Below are 23,652 nucleotides of genomic sequence, written 5' to 3' on the forward strand. Positions count from 1 at the left end.
AGACCCCCACTGATCCTAAAGAGTTTTAAAGTGCCATGTGAGTGAAGCGGTAGTCCATGACCCCCATGGTAACCGACAATGAATGGAGCAGTGGTCACTCGTGCGCGGTCTCGTCCTACACGAGACCCACCTCATTCTTTACTGTTGGTGTTGTCCCAGCGCCCAGATATATAATGTGGGTAAATGATAAATGTTGGTGGAGTAACCAAAATGCTGAATTTCTGGTCAGCTGACAGGTTCCCCGAGGTTCCGTTCCTTTGATCGTACACTTGTCCCTTGTGCCGCTTTGCTGTGTGAACACTTTTGCGCTCTCGGTCTCTAATGTGTGAATGTATTTCCTTCTCCAGATGAAAGACTCGTTGATAAACCTTCAGAATGGAATTGTCTCTCGAGACATTGGCTCCGAGTCTGAGGACAAACCGTACCAATGAAAGTCGTGAGAATGGACGAAAGGAGAATATTGTGCAATATGTGTATAGAGAAGATTTATATGTAGATACATATATATATGTATACTATGAATACAAATTTATATTCTAGAATGAATTTTACAAGCGAGCAGCTGCACAGAGGAGATGTCTTCTCCAGCTGCCGGAGACTATCGGCTCGGAGATGCTGGGAATGGTGTTTTCTGACTTTTATTTTCTCAGCGTTGTGAAGTATGACTGGCGCAGCACTTCCTCCATCCGAGGACCTTTCTCCACCCAGTGTACAATTCTGCGCCACTGCTCTACCTCCGACACCTGCAAAACTTTGCCGATGTCAGCCTGACGCTGTCCGGCATGGCAGAGGTCTATGCTGGTGCCCAAGTGGTCAGGTGCTGAGGAGACAAACAGAGGCACCCCCAGATCTAGGAGTAGAAGAGGAGCCAAAGGCACAATCGCTCCAAACGGATGTCTTGTTTCATCACAAACTCTTAAGGACAAATCCGTGAAGACTCCACTGCCACCGAGCACTGGTCCAATCAACATCGACAGTGCGCAATCTGAGAAGTGTCCTGTCTCCTGTTCGGAGCAATACATGGAAGAAGCGAGTTTTTATAATATTTTTGAGGGTTTTTTTCAGTAATTTAAAGCTTGAATATTAGGGATTTATTTGTCTTACATTTCAATAGTATGTGAATTCCTTCTTTGGAATAAGCAGGGGTGCCTACAGCCCTTCTCCACGTTGCGGCTGCAGGGTTTTAAGGCTCTGAGGAACCTTGTCACACCAATGTTTGGTGGTTACGACTTGTACCTTATTTATTTTATTTAGTTTTCCTGAGTTTAATCAGTGTCGGTTCTTCCTAAATACAATGTGGATTAAATATTCGTATCCATGCAGATATCTGGTGAACTACAAGTTCTAGCTCACCCTGATGGCCAGTGTCCAAAAGACCTGCTAAATCTTTTACCTACCAGGCTGCCCAACCGTAAGATAGTATCCTCTAGAATATTTGGACAGGATATGATTTCCATCAATGCAATACAAAAAAAAATATTTGGTCAGTTAGTAAACATATTAGTTAATTGTAAATTGCTAATTAATTGGGGTGGACACATCTCTTGATTGTCGTCCACACGTCCCACATTGTATTTAGCGTTCACCGACGATGATTAAAACCGTCGCCCCGCTCCACTTGATTATATGAATGACTGTTCAGCAAAATATGAATGTGTCCGATTAGATGAAAAAACAAATCTGATTATATAAGGGAATGCTGCTAGAAACTATTGAATATCTAAAGATGATGTAGACAAGACGATGGGGCAGGAGGAGTCTGGTTTTGTCTCCTGCACCTTTAGGAAGGGCTTTCTGTTGACCAGCAGGCTTTGGTTGACACTGCCATATATCTGCTAAGTGGAGCTGAGGAGGCTCTGTCCGGTAGCTGGCTGCCTGTATATTGGGGTCCGGGGTGTTTGCATATATGACAACCGCCCTTCCCCCTTCCACGGTTAATCTGCGTCCTGTTGTCTGTGACCCGGGCAGGTTTCTGTGTTCTATTTATTAATGCCAAACCATTACATGACTTTATTAGGCCAGGTTTATTGCTTCTGTAACCATCTTTTTTTTAATTATTTTTTTCCAGTGCATTAAAATAAAATGGTAAAATACTTTGCAAATAGTCAGGATCAAAAAATCTTCTTCCTTCTCCTTCTGTGCAGCTCCCATGCCGACCTGTGAGTCTTCAGGGTTACGTGTGATCCTGCTCTTCTCTCCCTGTTTTTACTCTGTAGATTGAAAAGAAGAGAGAGCAAAGGGAGTGATGTGACCTATCACTTGCTCAAGGATTTATTTGTAGTTGGTCACCGTGGAGACACATGGGTTAGCACCAGAGCTGTATATGATATTTTTAATCAAGACCATTTGCAAGACATTGATTGGAAAGTGCACATATCCCTCAAGTAGGAACAGATGGAGGTACTGACATGAGCGCTGCCGCTGATCCCAGCTGTAAAGTCGTCCTCGTGTCACAGAATCGTGCTCGTTCTTCCAAGTCCATAGAGCGGTTCTGAGAATCCAAAGATTGCTGAAAGGTCTGCTGCTCGCCCCCTCGCCTGGCTGCTCCTTACTAAGGGACAGGCTGAAGGATTGAGACTTATACAGGGTCATAGACGATAACTACTGCAGATATACCGAACTACTGTACTTATCGTTATTTATTCTGATGGTTTTGTATCTGATCGCGATTTGACCCCCATCCATCCCCTTTCCCCGCATCTTGTGTTTTGGCTCTTGATTTTTAGACGTTTCATATTATGGTGGATCTCTGGGGGATTTCTTCCCCGCTGCTCTGATGGCTGTGCACAAAGCTAACCTATCCCTTTCTGCTTATTTAGGGTAGGACCAGTACACAGGATATTTCCACCTTTTATGATGTGTCTCGTGCCCTTTGCATGGATAGTAGCCGTTATGTCACCTTAGGTTTGCTGATGACTGTACTCTTATATCTGGGGCATGACATGTTACATGGGGACACCACGACCTGGCGACTGCATTTCTCTTCCATGTCCTAGTTAATATTTTCCTCCCGTGCTGGGATATTATCCAGCACCGCCGCTGTGCTAATAGTGCTGATGATAATGGGGAGTATGAATGTAACCCTACGTTAGTCTGGCTTTAATGATCATGCTGCTATTTTTTGTTTGCCTTTGTGGTAATGCAATCTTAATGCTTCCTGCCCTTGGCTGTATCCCCAGATTTTTATTTCCTACATGTTTAGTTTATTTAGGGGGTGAAATGTGCGGTGCTGACACGTCCGGCGATAAGATGTGTTCTGCACAATAGGATGCTGCATGCCAACACGTAGCAGAAGCCTTGTCGTCAGATCGGAGCTGGAGCCATTTCTATTGAGATTCTGTAGTCGATGTAGAATGGCTAAAGCCCATAGGGAATGTATGAGGCATTAGTGCATGCCGTGACCCTTATTCCTGCAGAGTTGCCGTGCTCTACAGAACGGTGCACAGGGTATATCCATTCACTATCTAATTACTACGGCAACTGGATAATGTAAAAAAGTAAAAATGGTTTATTCCAAAAAATAGCGCCTCATCTGTCTGCAGGTCACATGTGGTATTACATCTCAGCCCCGATCACCTCAATGGAGCTGATCTGTAAATACCAGACAAAACCAATCTATAAAATCTGGACAACCCCTTTAACCTATCGGGGATGGTCTGACAGATTTTGCAATACTAGAACTCTAGCATACAGTTGTCACATGCACCTGTCGGGGCATGATGAGAGTTGTAGTTCTGTAACTACTGGGGAGCCACAGTTGGAAGCAGATTTTTGTAGTGGGTGTTGTTGGTTCTCATTCCCAGATCCCAGTAGCATCTGTAGCCGCAGGGTCCTGACACACCAAACCCCTAATATTCTTGCACTTTATGCACAAAATAACAAGTCTTAACATTTCAATACAGATACAAGGGGATGTGGGAGCTGTCAGAGGTCTCCTGTCTGTGACTTTCCAGCTGGTGCAAAACTTCAATTCCCAGCATGTCCATTCCAGGAAGCTGTAGTTCAATTTGGTAACAAAAAAAAATAATAATCAAAAAGTGACGGTTTCCGGCTGCATAGTGGGAGCTTGTCACAGTCTTATCATATTTTATGCTCTGTTATTGGATGTGGTCGACCTGGTAGATTTATCATTCTGGATGCAGTATACAAAGTTTCCAGCTCTGGAATTAATGGGGATATCTGATTGCACGAAGCCGGGAACATCGGCTGCTGCTTCTTTCCGATGAGGAAATCTGCCGCTGCTTGGTTGTATGTACAGATATCCATGGGCTTCCAACCCAGCATGGCGGCATGTAGCTATAATTTATCCTTGTTTTCCACCCTCGTGCCTCCTCGCCGGTCTCATATCCGTACATTTCTCCATTTGCCTTTTAAGGTGTATTTTAGTTTCATCTAAAATGTGATTCTGTTTCTTTCTAGTAGATTTTTTTCCAGTACCTTATGTTAAAGATCTGCTTGCGGTCAGTGAATGGAGGCAGGAGACCCACCCTGTCGGTGTCCCGCTGACACAGGCGCATGATTTGTTACTGTGTGCAATAACATGATCAGGTTGTGGGGACGATCCCATTCACTGACACTAGATTGGGGAGGAATTGGGATGTGACTCCATCTGGTGAGTGCCCTATAAACGACTGTATGGGGGAACTGAGTGGCCGGAGGATATCGCCCTGCCGGCCTTCTCACAGTCGCTGCAGTATGACGTTTTCCATCCCGGGTCTTGTTCGCCATCTCCTCTACCTGGCAGATTTGTGTATAAGCCCTCGACGTCAAGATATTGCCATTTTACTGCACCCGCCTGTTTCCTACCTGTATGCCTGGTGTCTGTAAATACAGCAGAGACGGATTTTGCATATATTTGTCTTATCTGTGTGTTGTGATCACTAACTTTACACGCAGTCCTATGTAAATCGGCATGGTGATACCACAGTGAGTTGTGCCAAATAACAAACCCAGATCTGCTGTATCTGACAGAGGGCCTGTACAGATAAGCGCATACCATGCTGTATACTTCTTTTTGCAAAGTGTCCCTATGTCGGACAGAGGCCACGGCACCCATTCTGTGGGCACAGTGGGGCATATACCCCTGAGGGTATCTAAGCACGTTCTGCACATGGTTTGTAGCAGGTACCAGGCGTAGGGGGAAATGGCTGTAAAGTCTCAGTACGGCCTCTATGGTGATATTCTGCTCCTGATACGGGCAGGTGGTCACCGTACACCTAGGTCTGTACGCCAATAGAGGGCTGTTTCCCATAATCCTCTTCTTGCAGCGTTGTCGTCCGGGGCCCTCCTTCATCTTCATTATTCCGGTTGTCTGGTGCTAATGTATTGGCGAGCTGAGCTAACACTGAGCAGTATGGATGGTGCTTACATATAGTAAGACAATAACTCTGCTTACTGGGACCGGGCATTTATCCTTCTGTTTTTATGTTCTAGAATAATACATTGTACATTTATGACATTGCTCTATTTATTGTGCTTGCTGCAGAGATGATGTTATATTTTTGTGAAATATGAAGGGATGGTGGCTTTGTATAGTGGGAAAGGAAACGACGGCGGACTGTATGATGTATAAGTCCTGTATACGCAGATTATGGAGGCGGGTGCCTGTAACTGGCAAAGCTGCATTTCTATGGTACGACTGCTTTCTGCCCTCTATAGGTCACCAAGGGAATGACAAGACGCGAGATGTGATCTGAGCATTGAGCAGCCATCGCTTGAGTATAAACTCTTTTGTATGCAGTAGAAGAACGCAGACGCCAACCTTTTCACCACACTTGTCCAATCCCGCAGATATATTGCACTTGTGCCGCCTATCAGTCAAGAGATCTCTACAATCATCTATGGGATGTTGGTTGTTCTATGGTGTTATTGAGTTACTGGCCTCCGAACGTTGGGAACTTGAACTGTAAAAATTAATATTTAAGAAAAAAAATCAAAAACATATAAAAAAAAAAAACAAAAAACCTTTGCGCTGTGCGCAGGGGCATTGTGTCCAGGGGGCCTGGTAGCATAGATATATCAATGGCTTTTCAGCCAAAACTCAATGTGAAATAGCTAGGACAACTCAACTATGAATAAAACGAAATATTCCAATGTGTCTCCGAGTGGTGATTTGCTCTCTGCTGATCCTCATCGCCCTCTGCTCCTTGCTTTACACTGCAGCCCGATAACAAACACATCTCTGATTGTCTTCATTTCAAAAGAAAACTTCAAAACCACAAGTTTATTAGTCTTAAAAAGTGTTTGGCAGGTAACAGCTAAAAGTATCAGGAAGACATCGCCCCCTCAAGAAAAAAAAATAAGACAGTTGTGACATCCTCTCCTATAGAAGTAACAGTCTTGGTTGTGTTTACTATTCTGCAATAGTGCTAGACCGTGACTATGAATATCAAAAGGATGAGGAGATGGTCGGTAAGGAGCTCGCCGGTCATACATGGTGCCAGAAATCACAGAAATGGTAGAAGATGGCCACAACGTCCGCCGGCATAGTCACAATATAACAAAGTACGTCATCAAAGAGGGATGGGATGAAACCATTGCTGAATACTGTCAGATACTGGAAGTCATTAAAAGCAGATACTTGTCAGATAAGAGTCACTTTCGCTAGACTTTTTGTTCGTAGGTTTAGTTATAGATGTTTAGGGTCGGCAGTCGTTCCTGGGCCCTTGGGTCACAGGATGGCAGTGTTATACATGGCATAGGCTAGATTGGGGCCTTGCTACAGATTGTACAAGCTTCAAAAATGTGAATAAAGCCAGTATCAGCTCATGACACAAAGTCCAGCCATGCATATAAAGAGTGGAGCAGAGAACGGTGATATTGGCAATAGCAACCAAATTTCATTTAAGCACATGAGACACAACCCTCAAAAAAGACCTGATCCCACAGAATGTGTCTCCGCTGCCAATGTACTAGTCGCTGGTACAGTAACGTTTCCACATTGTAGCAATCCCACAGAATGTGTCTCCGCTGCCAATGCACTAGTCACTGGTACTGTAACGTTTCCACATTGTAGCAGCTTGTGGTTTTGTATCTCCATGATGCACATTTTCCAGCACCAGTAAATGATTCTGATTCACCTAGACAGGAGTCCGCTGCACGCACCCATGGGGCCAATAAGCGCCAATGCAGGGAGGGCGCGGATCTATAAAATTCTTTGTAGGATATTGCATAATTGGAAAAAAATTAAATAATTTCAGAGAAGAATTTAACTACCTTTATACCTTCTTTAGGCTTTTGGTTGCTATGGGAAATATCACTTTTGCTTGCATTAATTTTCTTTTTAGACATGACAGAATATCCAATAAGAATTGTCATGTTTTTTAAGTTTTCTTTTCCCATTGATCAAGAACTAATCAATAGTTAGGATCCCTGCACCTTCAACTCCTGGATTTTAATGTTCATTTTTCTATCTTCGGTGAATTCTTCAGGACTCCATACAGCCAGTTACATACATGTGTGAGCCGTTGTGAATGTTTACGGAGCAGGTAAGGCATTATAGACAGAGATGTTCTTGTAGAAGCCGTTAAGAGATTGGATATATGGGAGATGGGTTTGTATGGCTAACTCCTGTTCACACGTTGATAGGACACTGAACGGCCACCTAGGAAGTGAAGACATTAATCATGAAAGCAGTTCCATGCCATTATGTAAACTAAGGTGAGCAGGTTCATAAAGCAAAATTAAATAAGTTCACACCAGAATTGTTTTCCGTATTATACTCCGGAGCTGCACTCACTATTCTACTGGTGCAGTCACTGTGTACATACATTACATTACTGATCCTGAGTTACATCCTGTATTATACTCCAGAGCTGCACTCACTATTCTGCTGGTGCAGTCACTGTGTACATACATTACATTACTGATCCTAAGTTACATCCTGTATTATACCCCAGAGCTGCACTCACTATTCTGCTGGTGCAGTCACTGTGTACATATGTTACATTACTGATCCTGAGTTACATCCTGTATTATACCCCAGAGCTGCACTCACTATTCTGCTGGTGCAGTCACTGTGTACATACATTACATTACTGATCCTGAGTTACATCCTGTATTATACCCCAGAGCTGCACTCACTATTCTGCTGGTGCAGTCACTGTGTACATATGTTACATTACTGATCCTAAGTTACATCCTGTATTATACCCCAGAGCTGCACTCACTATTCTGCTGGTGCAGTCACTGTGTACATACATTACATTACTGATCCTGAGTTACATCCTGTATTATACCCCAGAGCTGCACTCACCATTCTGCTGGTGCAGTCACTGTGTACATACATTACATTACTGATCCTGAGTTACATCCTGTATTATACTTCAGAGCTGCACTCACTATTCTGCTTGTGCAGTCACTCTGTACATATATTACTGATCCTGAGTTACCTCCTGTATTAAACCCCAGAGCTGCACTCACTATTCTGCTGGTGCAGTCACTGTGTACATACATTACATTACCGATCCTGAGATACATCCTGTATTATACTCCAGAGCTGCACTCACTATTCTGCAGGTGCAGTCACTCTGTACATATATTACTGATCCTGAGTTATTTCCTGTATTAAACCCCAGAGCTACACTCACTATCCTGCTGGTGCATTCACTGTGTACATACATTACCTTACTAATCCTGAGTTACATCCTGTATTATACTCCAGAGCTGCACTCACTATTCTGCTGGTGCAGTCACTGTGTATATACATTACATTACTGATCCGGAGTTACATCCTGTATTATACTCCAGATCTGCACTCACTATTCTGCTGGTGCAGTCACTGTGTACATACATTACATTACTGATCCTGAGTTAAATTCTGTATTATACTCCAGAGCTGCACTCACTATTCTGCTGGTGCAGTCACTGTGTACATACATTATATTACTGATCCGGAGTTATATCCTGTATTATACTCCAGATCTGCACTCACTATTCTGCTGGTGCAATCACTGTGTACATACATTACTGATCCTGAGTTACATCCTGTATTATACTTCAGAGCTGCACTCACTATTCTGCTTGTGCAGTCACTCTGTACATATATTACTGATCCTGAGTTACCTCCTGTATTAAACTCCAGAGCTGCACTCACTATTCTGCTGGTGCAGTCACTGTGTACACACATTACATTACTGATCCTGAGTTACATCCTGTATTATACTCCAGAGCTGCACTCACTATTCTGCTGGTGCAGTCACTCTGTACATATATTACTGATCCTGAGTTACCTCCTGTATTAAACCCCAGAGCTGCACTCACTATTCTGCTGGTGCAGTCACTGTGTACATACAGTACACACCAAAACTTTGGACACACCTTCTCATTTAAAGATTTTTCTGTATTTTCATGACTATGAAAATTGCACATTCACACTGAAGGCATCAAAACTATCAACACATGTGGAATTATATACTTAACAAAAAAGTGTGAAACAATTGAAGTTGTCATATTCTAGGTTCTTCAAAGTAGCCACCTTTTGCTTTGATGACTGCTTTGCACACTCTTGGCATTCTCTTGATGAGCTTCAAGAGGTAGTCACCAGGAATGGTTTTCACTTCACAGGTGTGCCCTGTCAGGTTTAATAAGTGGGATTTCTTGCCTTATAAATGGGGTTGGGACCATCAGTTGTGTTGTGCAGAAGTCTGGTGGATACACAGCTGATAGTCCTACTGAATAGACTGTTAGAATTTGTAAAATCTCAAGAAAAAAGCAGCTAAGTAAAGAAAAACGAGTGGCCATCATTACTTTAAGAAATTAAGGTCAGTCAGTCCGAAAAATTGGGCAAACTTTGAAAGTGTCCCCAAGTGCAGTTGCAAAAACCATCAAGCGCTACAAAGAAACTGGCTCACATGAGGACCGCCCTAGGAAAGGAAGACCAAGAGTCACCTCTGCTTCTGAGGATAAATTTATCCGAGTCACCTGCCTCCAAAATCGCAGGTTAACAGCAGCTCAGATTAGAGACCAGGTCAATGCCACACAGAGTTCTAGCAGCAGACACATCTCTACAACAACTGATAAGAGGAGACTTTGTGCAGCAGGCCTTCATGGTAAAATAGCTGCTAGGAAACCACTGCTAAGGACAGGCAACAAGCAGAAGAAACTTGTTTGGGCTAAAGAACACAAGGAATGGACATTAGACCACTGGAAATCTGTGCTTTGGTCTGATGAGTTCAAATTTCAGATCTTTGGTTCCAACCACCGTGTCTTTGTGCGACGCAGAAAAGGTGAACGGATGGACTCTACATGCCTGGTTCCCACCGTGAAGCATGGAGGAGGAGGTGTGATGGTGTGGGGGGGCTTTGCTGGTGACACTGTTGGGGATTTATTTAAAATTGAAGGCCTACTGAACCAGCGTGGCTACCACAGCATCTTGCAGCGGCATGCTATTCCATCCGGTTTGCGTTTAGTTGAACCATCATTTATTTTTCGACAGGACAATGACCCCAAAAACAGCTCCAGGCTGTGTAAGGGCTATTTGACCAAGAAGGAGCGTGATGGGGTGCTACGCCAGATGACCTGGCCTCCACAGTCACCAGACCTGAACCCAATCGAGATGGTTTGGGGGTGAGCTGGACCGCAGAGTGAAGGCAAAAGGGCCAACAAGTGCTAAGCATCTCTGGGAACTCCTTCAAGATTGTCGGAAGACCATTACCGGTGATGACCTCTTGAAGCTCATCAAGAGAATGCCAAGAGTGTGCAAAGCAGTCATCAAAGCAAAAGGTGGCTACTTTGAAGAACCTAGAATATAAGACATAATTTCAGTTGTTTCACACTTTTTAGTTAACTATACAATTCCACATGTGTTAATTCATAGTTTTGATGCCTTCAACCGGCGAGGTTTTGAAAAAACAGATCCTTTGCAAATTGTGAAAAACTGATGCAACAGATCTGTTTTTTTTTTTTTTTGCTGAATCCGTTTTATTTTTTTTTAAACCCAGGGATGGAGTTTGGAGAGAGAGAGAATTTCTGGGCATGTGCAGTTGAAAAATGGATTCCGGTTTCATAGGCTTCCATTATGGGAAAAACCGGACACGAAAAAAAAAAAGCGTTTATCTGTCCGGCCGCCAGATCCACAATTTAACGGACAAAACGGAAGGCCATCAGGTGCAATCCGGCGCTAATACAAGTCTATGGGGAAAAAACGGATCCGGCGGACAAAAAAAAGGATCCCTTTTTTTTTTCAAAACTCGCCGGATTGTGCCTGACGGCAAAAACCTGAGATGTGAAAGTAGCCTTGGCAATCTTGTAATCAGACACTATTGGGACACTTCCATTTATTTTCTTCCCCTATGTTAGTATAAAGGTACCGTCACACTAGACGATATCGCTAGCGATCCGTGACGTTGCAGCGTCCTGGCTAGCGATATCGTCCAGTGTGACACGCAGCAGCGATCAGGCCCCTGCTGTGATGTCGCTGGTCGGGGAAGAAAGGCCAGAACTTTATTTCGTTGCTGGCTCTCCCGCTGACATCGCTGAATCGGTGTGTATGACACCGATTCAGCGATGTCTTTGCTGGTAACCAGGGTAAACATCGGGTTACTAAGCGCAGGGCCGCGCTTAGTAACCCGATGTTTACCCTGGTTACCATCGTTAAAGTAAAAAAACAAACACTACATACTTACCTACCGCTGTCTGTCCTCGGCGCTCTGCTTCTCTGCTCTGGCTGTGAGCGCCGGGCAGCCGGAAAGCAGAGCGGTGACGTCACCGCTCTGCTTTCCGGCCGCTGTGCTCACAGCCAGAGCAGAGAAGCAGAGCGCCGAGGACAGACAGCGGTAGGTAAGTATGTAGTGTTTGTTTTTTTACTTTAACGATGGTAACCAGGGTAAACATCGGGTTACTAAGCGCGGCCCTGCGCTTAGTAACCCGATGTTTACCCTGGTTACCGGCATCGTTGGTCGCTGGAGAGCTGTCTGTGTGACAGCTCTCCAGCGACCAAACAGCGACGCTGCAGCGATCCGGATCGTTGTCGGTATCGCTGCAGCGTCGCTTAGTGTGACGGTACCTTAAGACTGTCATTAGTGGTTCATTTTCTTGATAAAAACTGTTAGTCACTTTGTCCTTGTGTGCGGTATTATCTCTTTACAGCTCTCTCTATCCTCATTTCTGAATTTAGGAGTGAGGGATGGTAAAGAGCAGAAGTGCCTTAGATTAGTACTGTAAGAAGCCTCTGTACGACTCTTAGGCCATGTTCACACAGTGCGTTTTTTACTGCGGAACCGCAGCGGTTTTGCCGCTGCGGTTCCGCAGCTGTTTTCCATGCAGGGTACATAACAATGTAACCCTATGGAAAACAGTCACTGCTGTGCACATGATCCGTAATTTCGTTTAAAAAGCCGCGCAGAATAGCTGCGGCAAAAAAGAAGGAGCATGTCACTTCTTTTTCCTGAACCGCAGCGGTTCTGCACCCATAGACCTCCATTGTGAGGTCAAAATCGCAGTAAAACCCGCAGATCAAAAATATATCTGCGGGTTTTACTGCGATTTGATGTGCAGAACCGCTGCAGCAGAAAGTGCGGGGGAGCGGGCGGAAGTGCGTGGGCGGAGTGTGGCTGCCCCCCCGTGCTCCGATCCCGCCCCCCCGTGCTCCGATGCCCCCCCCCCCCCCGTGCTCCGATGCCCCCCCCAGTGCTCCGATGCCCCCCCCCAGTGCTCCGATGCCCCCCCCTGTGCCCTAATCTCCCCCCCTTATACTTACCCGGCGTCCCGGTGTCCGTCCGGCCGTCATCTCCCTGGGCGCCGCCATCTTGCAAAATGGCGGGCGCATGCGCAGTGCGCCCGCCGAATCTGCCGGCCGGCAGATTCGCTCCAAAGTGCATTTTGATCACTGAGATATAACCTATCTCAGTGATCAAAATAAAAAAATAGTAAATGACACCCCCCCCACTTTGTCACCCCCATTGGTAGGGACAATAAAAAAATTAAGAATTTTTTTTTTTTTTTCACTAAGGTTAGAATAGGGGTAGGGTTAGGGTTAGGGGTAGGGTTAGGGTATTTTCAGCCATTTTAGCCCTAAAAAGCTTCCTAGGAAACACACAGTCTCTGCATAGAAAACTGCATAAAAAAAGGATAAAAAAACGCATCAAAAAACGCATCAAAAAAGGACAAAAAAAGGACCTGCGTTTTCTGCCAAGAGCTGCAGTTTTTTAAAAAACTGTCCTGAAAAAAAAAGGATGGAAATCCTGAACGTGTGAACATACCCTTAAGGTACCTTCACACTGAACAACTTAACAACGATATCGCTAGCGATCCGTGACGTTGCAGCGTCCTGGATAGCGATATCGTTGTGTTTGACACGCAGCAGCAATCAGGATCCTGCTGTGACATCGTTGGTCGGAGCAGAAAGGCCAGAACTTTATTTCGTCGCTGGCTCTCCCGCAGACATCGCTGAATCGGCGTGTGTGACGCCGATTCAGCGATGTCTTCACTGGTAACCAGGGTAAACATCGGGTTACTAAGCGCAGGGCCGCGCTTAGTAACCCGATATTTACCCTGGTTACCAGTGTAAATTTAAAAAAAAAAAAAACACTACATACTTACATTCCGGTGTCTGTCGCGTCCCCCGGCGTTCTGCTTCCCTGCACTGTGTCAGCGCCGGCCGTAAAGCAGAGCACAACGGTGACGTCAGTACTGATGCAGCACACGGGCGACACATGGTTGCCACACGTATGCCACAAGTATTACACACTCGGACACTGATATCTCCGGCCCTGTTTTTTTAGGTACCGGAAATATCAGGACGTGTGAAACAGGCTTAAGAGAGCGTTTCTAGATTAAACATCCAAGATGGGTTTCCATACATTCACATATCCAATCATTACATGAAGGCAGAATTGGGGCAAGTCTACTAGAAAGTTGCAGCTAAGGCTACGTTCACATGCGTCATGCGCCTCTATATTTAACATGGGGGGCGCATGGACATGCGTTGTGCTGCGTTTTGCGACGCATGCGTTTTTTTTGCCGCAAGCGTAGGGCGCAGAGGACGCAGCAAGTTGCATTTTTTTTGTGTCCAAAATTCGGCAAAAAAGGACGCATGCGTCGCAAAACGCTGCGTTTTAGCGTGCGTTTTGTTGCGTTTTTGTTTGCGTTGTGCGTTGCGTCTCCGACGCAACATCGCACAACGCAAATGTGAACGTAGCCTAAGCAGTGTATGGGACACAACACTATGAATGGGTACAGGGATATACAGATATAGTTACACAGGACAATATTGACTTTAATCTCCACATGAAAAATCCTCCCAGGCTCCAGCAAGCGGTGTTATTTTTGTGTGATTATTTCAGTTGTGCATGGAATGAAAGCCGCAGCTGTCAACAGGTCCACGCAACAGCCGACAGCCCCGCGCCCGTGACCGCAGAGGCCAGATAACTGCAGATTCCAGAACTACGGGTGAGGCAGGAGCTGTGATTCCAAGCTGCTCTGTGATAGAGGTAACTAATTGTAAATCACAGCAGATTAAGGCCATCTTCCCACATGCAAGACCACTGCTTCCCCCCCGCCCCGCTGCATTTTTTTCTGCAGGTGTCTGCACCAAAATCTACAATAACATTCTGCTTAGATTATTCAGTTTTGTTTGCAGTTTCCCCCTTTTGTTCGCGTTTTTGGTGAAGTTAAAGTAGCTTTTATTAATTTTTACAGTGATTTTTTTTTTTCAGATTACCCATAGAAGTCTTTGGATGAAAAATGTATAAAAAAAACCCAGACAGTTCAACAGCCTGCCTGTATCGGGTGAGTCCATCCAAGAAGATATTCCCAAATGAAATGCTTATACCATAAAGGTGTCCATATGTCTTAGATAGCTGAAGACTGATTTTATCATTATCTCCTCAACATCATCTGTTTGGGGGAGTCAGCAGGTCCCTTACAAGTTAGCTGGTCAATAGCTGGGAGTACGGATTGTTTAAGATTCTAATAATCTGGCCCATTAGAGAGCTGGATAACCAGGTAAGAAGAAATAGGACACACAATGTATGTGCCGCCCTGTTCCCAATGTTGCCTATAGACCGCACGGAAGACCCTAACAGCAGCACATGTGTACACACATCCCTCCCAATGCAGACCCCTGTCTGTAGACTTTCCCATGATCTGCCAAGACGCCATCGTGTGCCAGTCTAGCAGATGAAATTCTGGTTATATGATATCGGACCATTTTGGTTGCATGCCTGATTAGTAGGATGTTTGGGCAGCGAGGTGCCATAATAAATTGCAGTTTATAACATAAGGTATATTATCCATTTGTTTTTTTAAGTAAAAAGTGATTTTTTTTGGAGGGGGCGTGTTCTGATCTGACGGGTGTTCCAATTATTCTCCATTGAAAGCATGTCAGACACAGAATTTCTAGGCTAATAGATGCTTATGAAATATACACTGTGTACAGGAGGCAGCATGACAGTGGAAATACTGAACATGAGCAGCGCGGTCTCACATGGGAAGAAGTCAGGGACATGCATGTATTCAGGCTCGGACTGGCCCACCGGGGAACCGGAGGATCCTCCGGTGGGCCCTGGCACTGACACCTGCTGGCAGGGCCTCCCCCCGCCAGAGCCGCCCGCCCGCCTTGAATACTCACCCTGCTCCAGCGATGGTCTCAGCGTCTGCACTGCGGCTCGTCCTGAACGAGCGGTCACGTGACACCGCTCATTAAGATCATGAATATGCGCATATTCATGATCTTAATGAACGGTGTCACTTGACCGCCCAAGCAGGGAGAAGGTGCTGCGTCGGCGCCGCCGCCTGGAGTCGGGACAGAGCGCGAGGGATGTCGGCACGGCCGTGCAGTGGGACAGGTGAGTATGAGGGACGGGGGGATGAAGGAGGAAATAAGCCGGCGCGCCGAGCAGGAGCGGGTACGGAGAGATAAGCCTGCATACAGGGGGGAATATAAGCCATGCAAGGGGGAATATAAGCCATGCATACAGGGGGTGGGGGGGAATATAAGCCATGCATAGAGGGGGGAATATAAGCCATGCATACAGGGGGGGGGGAATATAAGCCATGCATACAGGAGGGGGGAATATGAGCTATGCATACAGGGGGGAATATGAGCCATGCATACAGGGAGGAATATAAGCCATGCAGGGGGGAATATGAGCCATGCATACAGGGGGGAATATGAGCCATGCATACAGGGGGGAATATAAGCCATGCATACAGGGAGGAATATAAGCCATGCAGGGGGGAATATGAGCCATGCATACAGGGGGGAATATGAGCCATGCATACAGGGGGGAATATGAGCCATGCATACAGGGGGAATATGAGCCATGCATACAGGGGGAATATGAGCCATGCATACAGGGGGGAATATAAGCCATGCATACAGGGGCGGACTATGAGCCATACAAACAGGGGCGGAATATAAGCCATGCATACAGGGGGGAATATAAGCCATGCATACAGGGGGGAATATAAGCCATGCATACAGGGGGGAATATGAGCCATGCATACAGGGGGAATATGAGCCATGCATACAGGGGGGAATATGAGCCATGCATACCGGGGGGAATAGGAGCCATGCATACAGGGGTGGAATATAAGCCATGCATACCGGGGGGAATATGAGCCATGCATACAGGGGCGGACTATGAGCCATGCATACAGGGGGGAATATGAGCCATGCATACAGGGGTGGAATATAAGCCATGCATACAGGGGGGAATATGAGCCATGCATACAGGGGCGGAATATAAGCCATGCATACCGGGGGGAATATGAGCCATGCATACAGGGGTGGAATATAAGCCATGCATACAGGGGGGAATATGAGCCATGCATACAGGGGTGGAATATGAGCCATGCATTCAGGGGGGAATATGAGCCATGCATACAGGGGCGGACTATGAGCCATGCATACATGGGCGGAATATGAGCCTTGCATACAGGGGGGAATTTAAGCCATGCATACAGGGGCGGAATATGAGCCATTCATACAGGGGGGGGATATGAGCCATGCATAGGGGGTGGGGAATATGAGCCATGCATACATGGGGAGATATGAGTCATGCATACAGGAGGGGGTAATATGAGCTATGTATATGGGATAGGAGGGAGATGAGCCATGCATACAGGAGGGGGGTTATTATACAGTATTGAGCATCATGTGTGGCCGTTATACAGTATGGAGCATCATGTGTGGCCAATGGACATTATACAGTATGGAGCATCATGTGTGGCCGTTATACAGTATGGAGCATCATTTGTGGTCATTATACAGTATTGAGCATTATGTGGGATCATTATACAGTATGGAGAACTGTGTGGCCGTTATACACTATGGAGCACTATGTGTGGGTGGTCATTATACAGTATGGAGCACTGTCTGGCCATTATACAGTATGGAGCAATGTGTGGCCATTATACACTATGGAGCAACATGTGTGGCCATTATACAGTATGAAGAACTGTGTGTGGCCATTATACAGTATGCAGCATCATGTGTGGCCATTATACAGTATGGAGCATCATGTGTGGCCATTATACAGTATGGAGCATCATGTGTGGCCATTATACAGTATGAAGAACTGTGTGTGGCCATTATACAGTATGCAGCATCATGTGTGGCCATTATACAGTATGGAGCATCATGTGTGGCCATTATACAGTATGGAGCATCATGTGTGGCCATTATACAGTATGCAGCATCATGTGTGGCCATTATACAGTATGCAGCATCATGTGTGGCCATTATACAGTATGCAGCATCATGTGTGGCCATTATACAGTATTGAGCATCATGTGTGGCCATTATACAGTATGGAGCATCATGTGTGGCCATTATACAGTATGGAGCATCATGTGTGGCCATTATACAGTATGGAGCACTGTGTGGCCATATTTTTGTTTGCTTATAATTATTGTATATAAAACAGTGTGATCAGCAGTTCTAAATGGCTGCGGTTGGGACGTGGATATGGGTGTGACTAGTTGTGAAATGGGTCTGGTCAGAGGCGTGGCCTAAAATTTGCCACGGCGCACTACGCGCGTCGCAAACTTTATACCTCCTTCCCTTCTTCAAAAGTTGGGAGGTATGGTACCACATTTGCCAGATCACGGCAAGTGCCGCAAATCCCATAGGGAATGAATGAGGCCGAATGCAGTGTTGCCGTAAGTGATCCGTTACGCTGCAGATGCAGAAAAACTGCCCGATCTGCTGCAAAAGGCGACTTTCACATCAGCGATTCTTGCCAAAGTCACTGCCGATAGTGTCATACTCACCAAAAGGGGAGGCAGCGCTAAAAGTGCCTAGGGCAGCAGAAACTCTAAATACGGCCCTGGGGGGCTACATTATATTCTGTGAGGGGGCTACCCCAACCCTTGCTACATTATTAAGACGTGAACTACCTTATATTATACCCTGATATTAGCGCTTTTTACAGCACAATTGGTGGTCTTGTATCTATTTCTATGTAGCTACATAGTGGGCCCCAAGAATGATTTTCTCTGGTGGGCCCAAGGTGCTCCAGTCCGACGCTGCATGTATTCACCAGGATAGGACACCCACCGCTGTGTATTGATGCCTTCCAGCTTCATTGCTCCTCTACTGGAACAGGACAGCTCTCCTTGTTTTCTGATGGTATTGCTAGATAATCCGTGCTGTAAAACAGAGTGACAGGGCTATATATTAGAGATGGGCCACTTGACCTGCACTGCCCTAGTCTGGGGTCCAGTCCTCCATGGCAGCCGGTCTTCTCTTCCGCTCCCGGCATCATGGGCGCCTATGCCACTTACTATGCCACGGAGGACTGGACTGGAGGACAGCCCAAACCACTACTCTCTATTAGACATGTGAGTCACGGTTAACTTACACATGCATTGTAGATTATATACATTCTTATTAAATTATTATTAGATTTATTTACACATGTTCCGTCTACTGGATCAGACAGGTTCACTATGTGGTCCGTTTCCCTTGAGATAAGCGGCGTCACTGATGTCTGGTGGCTGCTTCTCTCCATTTTTTAAAGAAATTACATACAAGCTACTAAGGAAGTTGGGGTTAGATGTCAGTCTGATGAACGATTAATTACCTAACGAAGGCTAACAGACGGTCATTTTGGCCTGTGTTGGAGTGATGAGGCTTGGTTTACCTGTTTTACTATGAGGGTATGAGGAGTAAAGAGGGGCGTTATTACAGACCACCTTAATTTTGTCCAAAGCCTCATATATCGATATACACTTACACGCTCTCCTGCGTCACTTCTTCAGCCTTCGAGATCTTTCTGTAGCAATAAACAACCTCAATCACGAGCCACAAGGTGAGAAAAGCCAGGAGGATGTACATCATGATCTCCGAGAGGACAGAAGTGAAATCTTCTCTCTCTGTGGAAACACGGCCAGACGATCATTAACGGAGGTCGGTCACTTCCTATAGTAACACATACACATGCATCCTCCTCTCTTTATACGGCTCCTGAGAGCGGATATTCTGACATTCACACCGTAACATGTCTGCACTGTGATCTGTGCGCACATTTCTGACTGCAGGGACAATAACCAGGTGTCTCATCCAGTACACCGTTATTAATCCTGGGTTACCAAAGGGTTAACAAAAAGTACTCAAATACATGCTGAGATTGGATGCAATTGTCCAAACCCTCAGTTGTGAGAAGTACTGGTTTCTGTTCATACAACTGATATTTTATGTGGAATCCACATGAAACCTGCAAACGTTGCGTCCTGCGTGTGTGAATGGGGTTCTTCATCCCCTGTTAAATGTTATGAATATTTTCACTCAGATTTTTTTTCGGGAAAAATAAAATCTGCAAAAATAAGTATTTTATTACTTTCTTCCCATGGATTGGACACAGAAAAGATGGTGAATTGGCCGCACTGTATAAAGGTGATGTGCAGAGAAATCTGTGTCGACCGCAGAATCTGTAGTGATTACACGTCTGATACGTCTGAACAGCCTCTCCGAGCAATGTGTTGTCGGCCTTTGGATCTAAACAGTGTTTCTGTGTACTGGACCATATTTAGTTGGGGATTTTGGTCCCGAATCCGGATTAGAATGGGCCACAATCGGGGGACTCACATAACACCCTATGAAAGTTTAGCCACACTTGCTGTAGCGAGTCTAGCAGATACAGTATGAAGTTTCGTCTGATGAACGGTCTGCTCACCACTGGTGCCTTGTTACTCACCTATCTCCGACACAATCAGATCAATTTTCACGTTGCTCGTGATTGAGTGTTGGTGCGCCTCGAAATGCAGCGTGCGATTAACGTTACAGATGTACAGCCCCGAATCGGTGATTGTTGCATTGTGTAAGATCAGGGAGACGTCCTGCAGGTCTTTGCTTCCGATCCACTGCAGACGACCCTTGAATGGGCTCAAATGTTCTCGAGGTTTTCCCTCGTTGTATTCAAAGATCTGCACAAGTAGAAGACCAACCATCAAAGTATAATCCCACTGATGCACACATCTATTGTAGTAATAGTTAACGAGCTAATCATAGATGAACGTGCTGATAACGAGCACCTAATACTAGAATGTGCAAATCTTCTGCTATTGGGCAATGTAAAGTCATTCACAGTTTTCTAAAATAAATGCCCTTTTTTTTTTAAATATAATTTTTTGGGTTCCATGTATTCCCCTAGTTGCTGCCGGGGGAAGCTATGGGCAGAATTGTTCAAAAGGGCTTGTCCCATAAAGAAGATTTCTTGCCTTTCCGCAGCATTTGTGATGCTTGTATGATCGGTGGGATCTGTTCATTGGGACCATGTGATTGGAGTGGTAGCACGCGGGCAAAGAGCATGCGTGGCCACCATAAATAGGAGCATACGTGCGCTCTACCGCTCCATTCCACCATTCTAAAGTTTTCACTTATCCTGATGATACACATTGTTCATGGCTTAACTACTTCATTGATAGGACAACATCTTTAAGCTCCTCAAGGGTCCTCAATGGAGCCATCCGCATGCGTGCCCAGCCTATGCTCTGCTTTTTTTCCTGTTCCCGACCTCTCTGCTTGGTACAGCGGGGTTATAGGGCTCTCTGTTATCCTAATAGGTAGGTGGGACCCCAACCCTCTTTATGTTCTAACCTACAGATGGACTATCAACGTATTCATGTAACTGAAAACTCTGCACAGCACGGTAATATAATATAGCACAGGAGCCCTGTAGATCCCATCGAGACGATATCAATGACTAGAATCATAGCGTGACAACATGTAGATATGTAATACATACAAGCGATCGGTTTCCATTGCGAGGCTGGAAGAACCACTCCACATTGGTGACGGCGAATACTTCCTCTCTTTGCATGCAGGAGATGCACAGTAAGGTCATATTGTGTCCTTGGACGGCCTCTGTCCCAGAAGGAACCTCCACACACACAGGTGAGCACAGTCCCGCTGCAGAGGGTCACCAGCACAGGGAAAGACAGGGGTGTACATGAACCAAACGGGGAGAGGAAGAGGTCAGGAAGGAGCAAAATGTAGTAGAACACGGTGAAGGATCGGCCACAACACATTTAATTACAATAGGAAGGGAAAAACAACATAATGGACAAGTATAGGAACAGCAATGGGATAGACAACAACGCCAAGAGAGGGACAAACACACCAAAAGGGAGATAGAAAAGAAGATATTCTGGTTAGTGCACATGTCACAAGATCACCAGCTGCAGATTATTCTCCACTTTGTCTTTACAGCAATATTTCACAATGATCCGACCGTACTGTGGTTTTCTCCATCGGTCCAGCTGGATTCATCTCCCCCCTTACACCGGCCCCATAGCAGCTGCAAGCTCCACATCAATGGTAAGTGCAACCTGACTGCTTCTAGCACATCCATCTCCTCTCCTAAATGTACACAAGACCTTTTATTATAACATATTGTATTACCAGCAAAGAATAGAAGAACCTCGTGCTTCTCACGTAAGTCAAGAAGAGGGTCAGCCAAACAATGTCTGTGCTAGTAATGAAGGCTATAAATATAATGTAAAGGATACAAGAGCAGAAGCACACATCTGATAAGAGAGGATCGCAGAAACTCTGACGAGACGCTGATTAGTGAATAGCCAGAGTAAGAATTGTAAATGAGCATGGAGAGGAGCCTACTGTGACCAAGAGTAGAGCTGTAACCACGTAAGCCCCTCGTGGTGCTATCTACTGATCTCTCATCTGACTCTTACAGATCCTACCCAACAACAAAACATAGTAACATATAGTAACATAGTTAGTAAGGCCGAAAAAAGACATTTGTCCATCCAGTTCAGCCTATATTCCATCATAATAAATACCCAGATCTACGTCCTTCTACAGAACCTAATAATTGTATGATACAATATTGTTCTGCTCCAGGAAGACATCCAGGCCTCTCTTGAACCCCTCGACTGAGTTCGCCATCACCACCTCCTCAGGCAAGCAATTCCAGATTCTCACTGCCCTAACAGTAAAGAATCCTCTTCTATGTTGGTGGAAAAACCTTCTCTCCTCCAGACGCAAAGAATGCCCCCTTGTGCCCGTCACCTTCCTTGGTATAAACAGATCCTCAGCGAGATATTTGTATTGTCCCCTTATATACTTATACATGGTTATTAGATCGCCCCTCAGTCGTCTTTTTTCTAGACTAAATAATCCTAATTTCGCTAATCTATCTGGGTATTGTAGTTCTCCCATCCCCTTTATTAATTTTGTTGCCCTCCTTTGTACTCTCTCTAGTTCCATTATATCCTTCCTGAGCACCGGTGCCCAAAACTGGACACAGTACTCCATGTGCGGTCTAACTAGGGATTTGTACAGAGGCAGTATAATGCTCTCATCATGTGTATCCAGACCTCTTTTAATGCACCCCATGATCCTGTTTGCCTTGGCAGCTGCTGCCTGGCACTGGCTGCTCCAGGTAAGTTTATCATTAACTAGGATCCCCAAGTCCTTCTCCCTGTCAGATTTACCCAGTGGTTTCCCGTTCAGTGTGTAATGGTGATATTGATTCCCTCTTCCCATGTGTATAACCTTACATTTATCATTGTTAAACCTCATCTGCCACCTTTCAGCCCAAGTTTCCAACTTATCCAGATCCATCTGTAGCAGAATACTATCTTCTCTTGTATTAACTGCTTTACATAGTTTTGTATCATCTGCAAATATCGATATTTTACTGTGTAAACCTTTTACCAGATCATTAATGAATATGTTGAAGAGAACAGGTCCCAATACTGACCCCTGCGGTACCCCACTGGTCACAGCGACCCAGTTAGAGACTATACCATTTATAACCACCCTCTGCTTTCTATCACTAAGCCAGTTACTAACCCATTTACACACGTTCCCCCAGACCAAGCATTCTCATTTTGTGTACCAACCTCTTGTGCGGCACGGTATCAAACGCTTTGGAAAAATCGAGATATACCACGTCCAATGACTCACCGTGGTCCAGCCTATAGCTTACCTCTTCATAAAAACTGATTAGATTGGTTTGACCGGAGCGATTTCTCATAAACCCATGCTGATATGGAGTTAAACAGTTATTCTCATTGAGATAATCCAGAATAACATCCCTCAGAAACCCTTCAAATATTTTACCAACAATAGAGGTTAGACTTACTGGCCTATAATTTCCAGGTTCACTTTTAGAGCCCTTTTTGAATATTGGCACCACATTTGCTATGCGCCAGTCCTGCGGAACAGACCCTGTCGCTATAGAGTCA

At 45.3% G+C, this 23,652-nt stretch overlaps 2 protein-coding genes across 5 annotated transcripts in view; one reads left to right on the forward strand and one right to left on the reverse strand.

Moving 5' to 3' along the window:
* The window catches only part of GRAMD1B (GRAM domain containing 1B), a 105,861-nt gene extending 99,940 nt beyond the window's left edge, over window positions 1–5,921 (forward strand). For all 4 annotated transcript variants that reach the window (XM_069743067.1, XM_069743069.1, XM_069743066.1 and 1 more), the window contains one exon: window positions 348–5,921. In XM_069743067.1, coding sequence (XP_069599168.1) covers window positions 348–431 — 84 coding nt within the window. In that variant the 3' untranslated portion in view covers window positions 432–5,921. The remainder of the gene's footprint in view (window positions 1–347) is intronic.
* A 273-nt stretch (window positions 5,922–6,194) lies between these two features.
* Window positions 6,195–23,652, reverse strand: part of SCN3B (sodium voltage-gated channel beta subunit 3) — a 30,063-nt gene continuing 12,605 nt past the window's right edge. Inside the window, exons 2-6 of the mRNA XM_069743070.1 lie at window positions 21,189–21,352; window positions 20,139–20,367; window positions 19,179–19,317; window positions 18,500–18,591; window positions 6,195–7,603 (exon numbers count right to left, since the gene is read on the reverse strand). Of these exons, the coding sequence (XP_069599171.1) occupies window positions 18,525–18,591; window positions 19,179–19,317; window positions 20,139–20,367; window positions 21,189–21,352 (599 nt within the window). The 3' untranslated portion in view covers window positions 6,195–7,603; window positions 18,500–18,524. The remainder of the gene's footprint in view (window positions 7,604–18,499; window positions 18,592–19,178; window positions 19,318–20,138; window positions 20,368–21,188; window positions 21,353–23,652) is intronic.

The sequence above is a fragment of the Ranitomeya imitator genome, chromosome 10, assembly GCF_032444005.1.
Source record: "Ranitomeya imitator isolate aRanImi1 chromosome 10, aRanImi1.pri, whole genome shotgun sequence".
In the NCBI taxonomy this organism is placed as follows: Eukaryota; Metazoa; Chordata; class Amphibia; order Anura; family Dendrobatidae; genus Ranitomeya; species Ranitomeya imitator.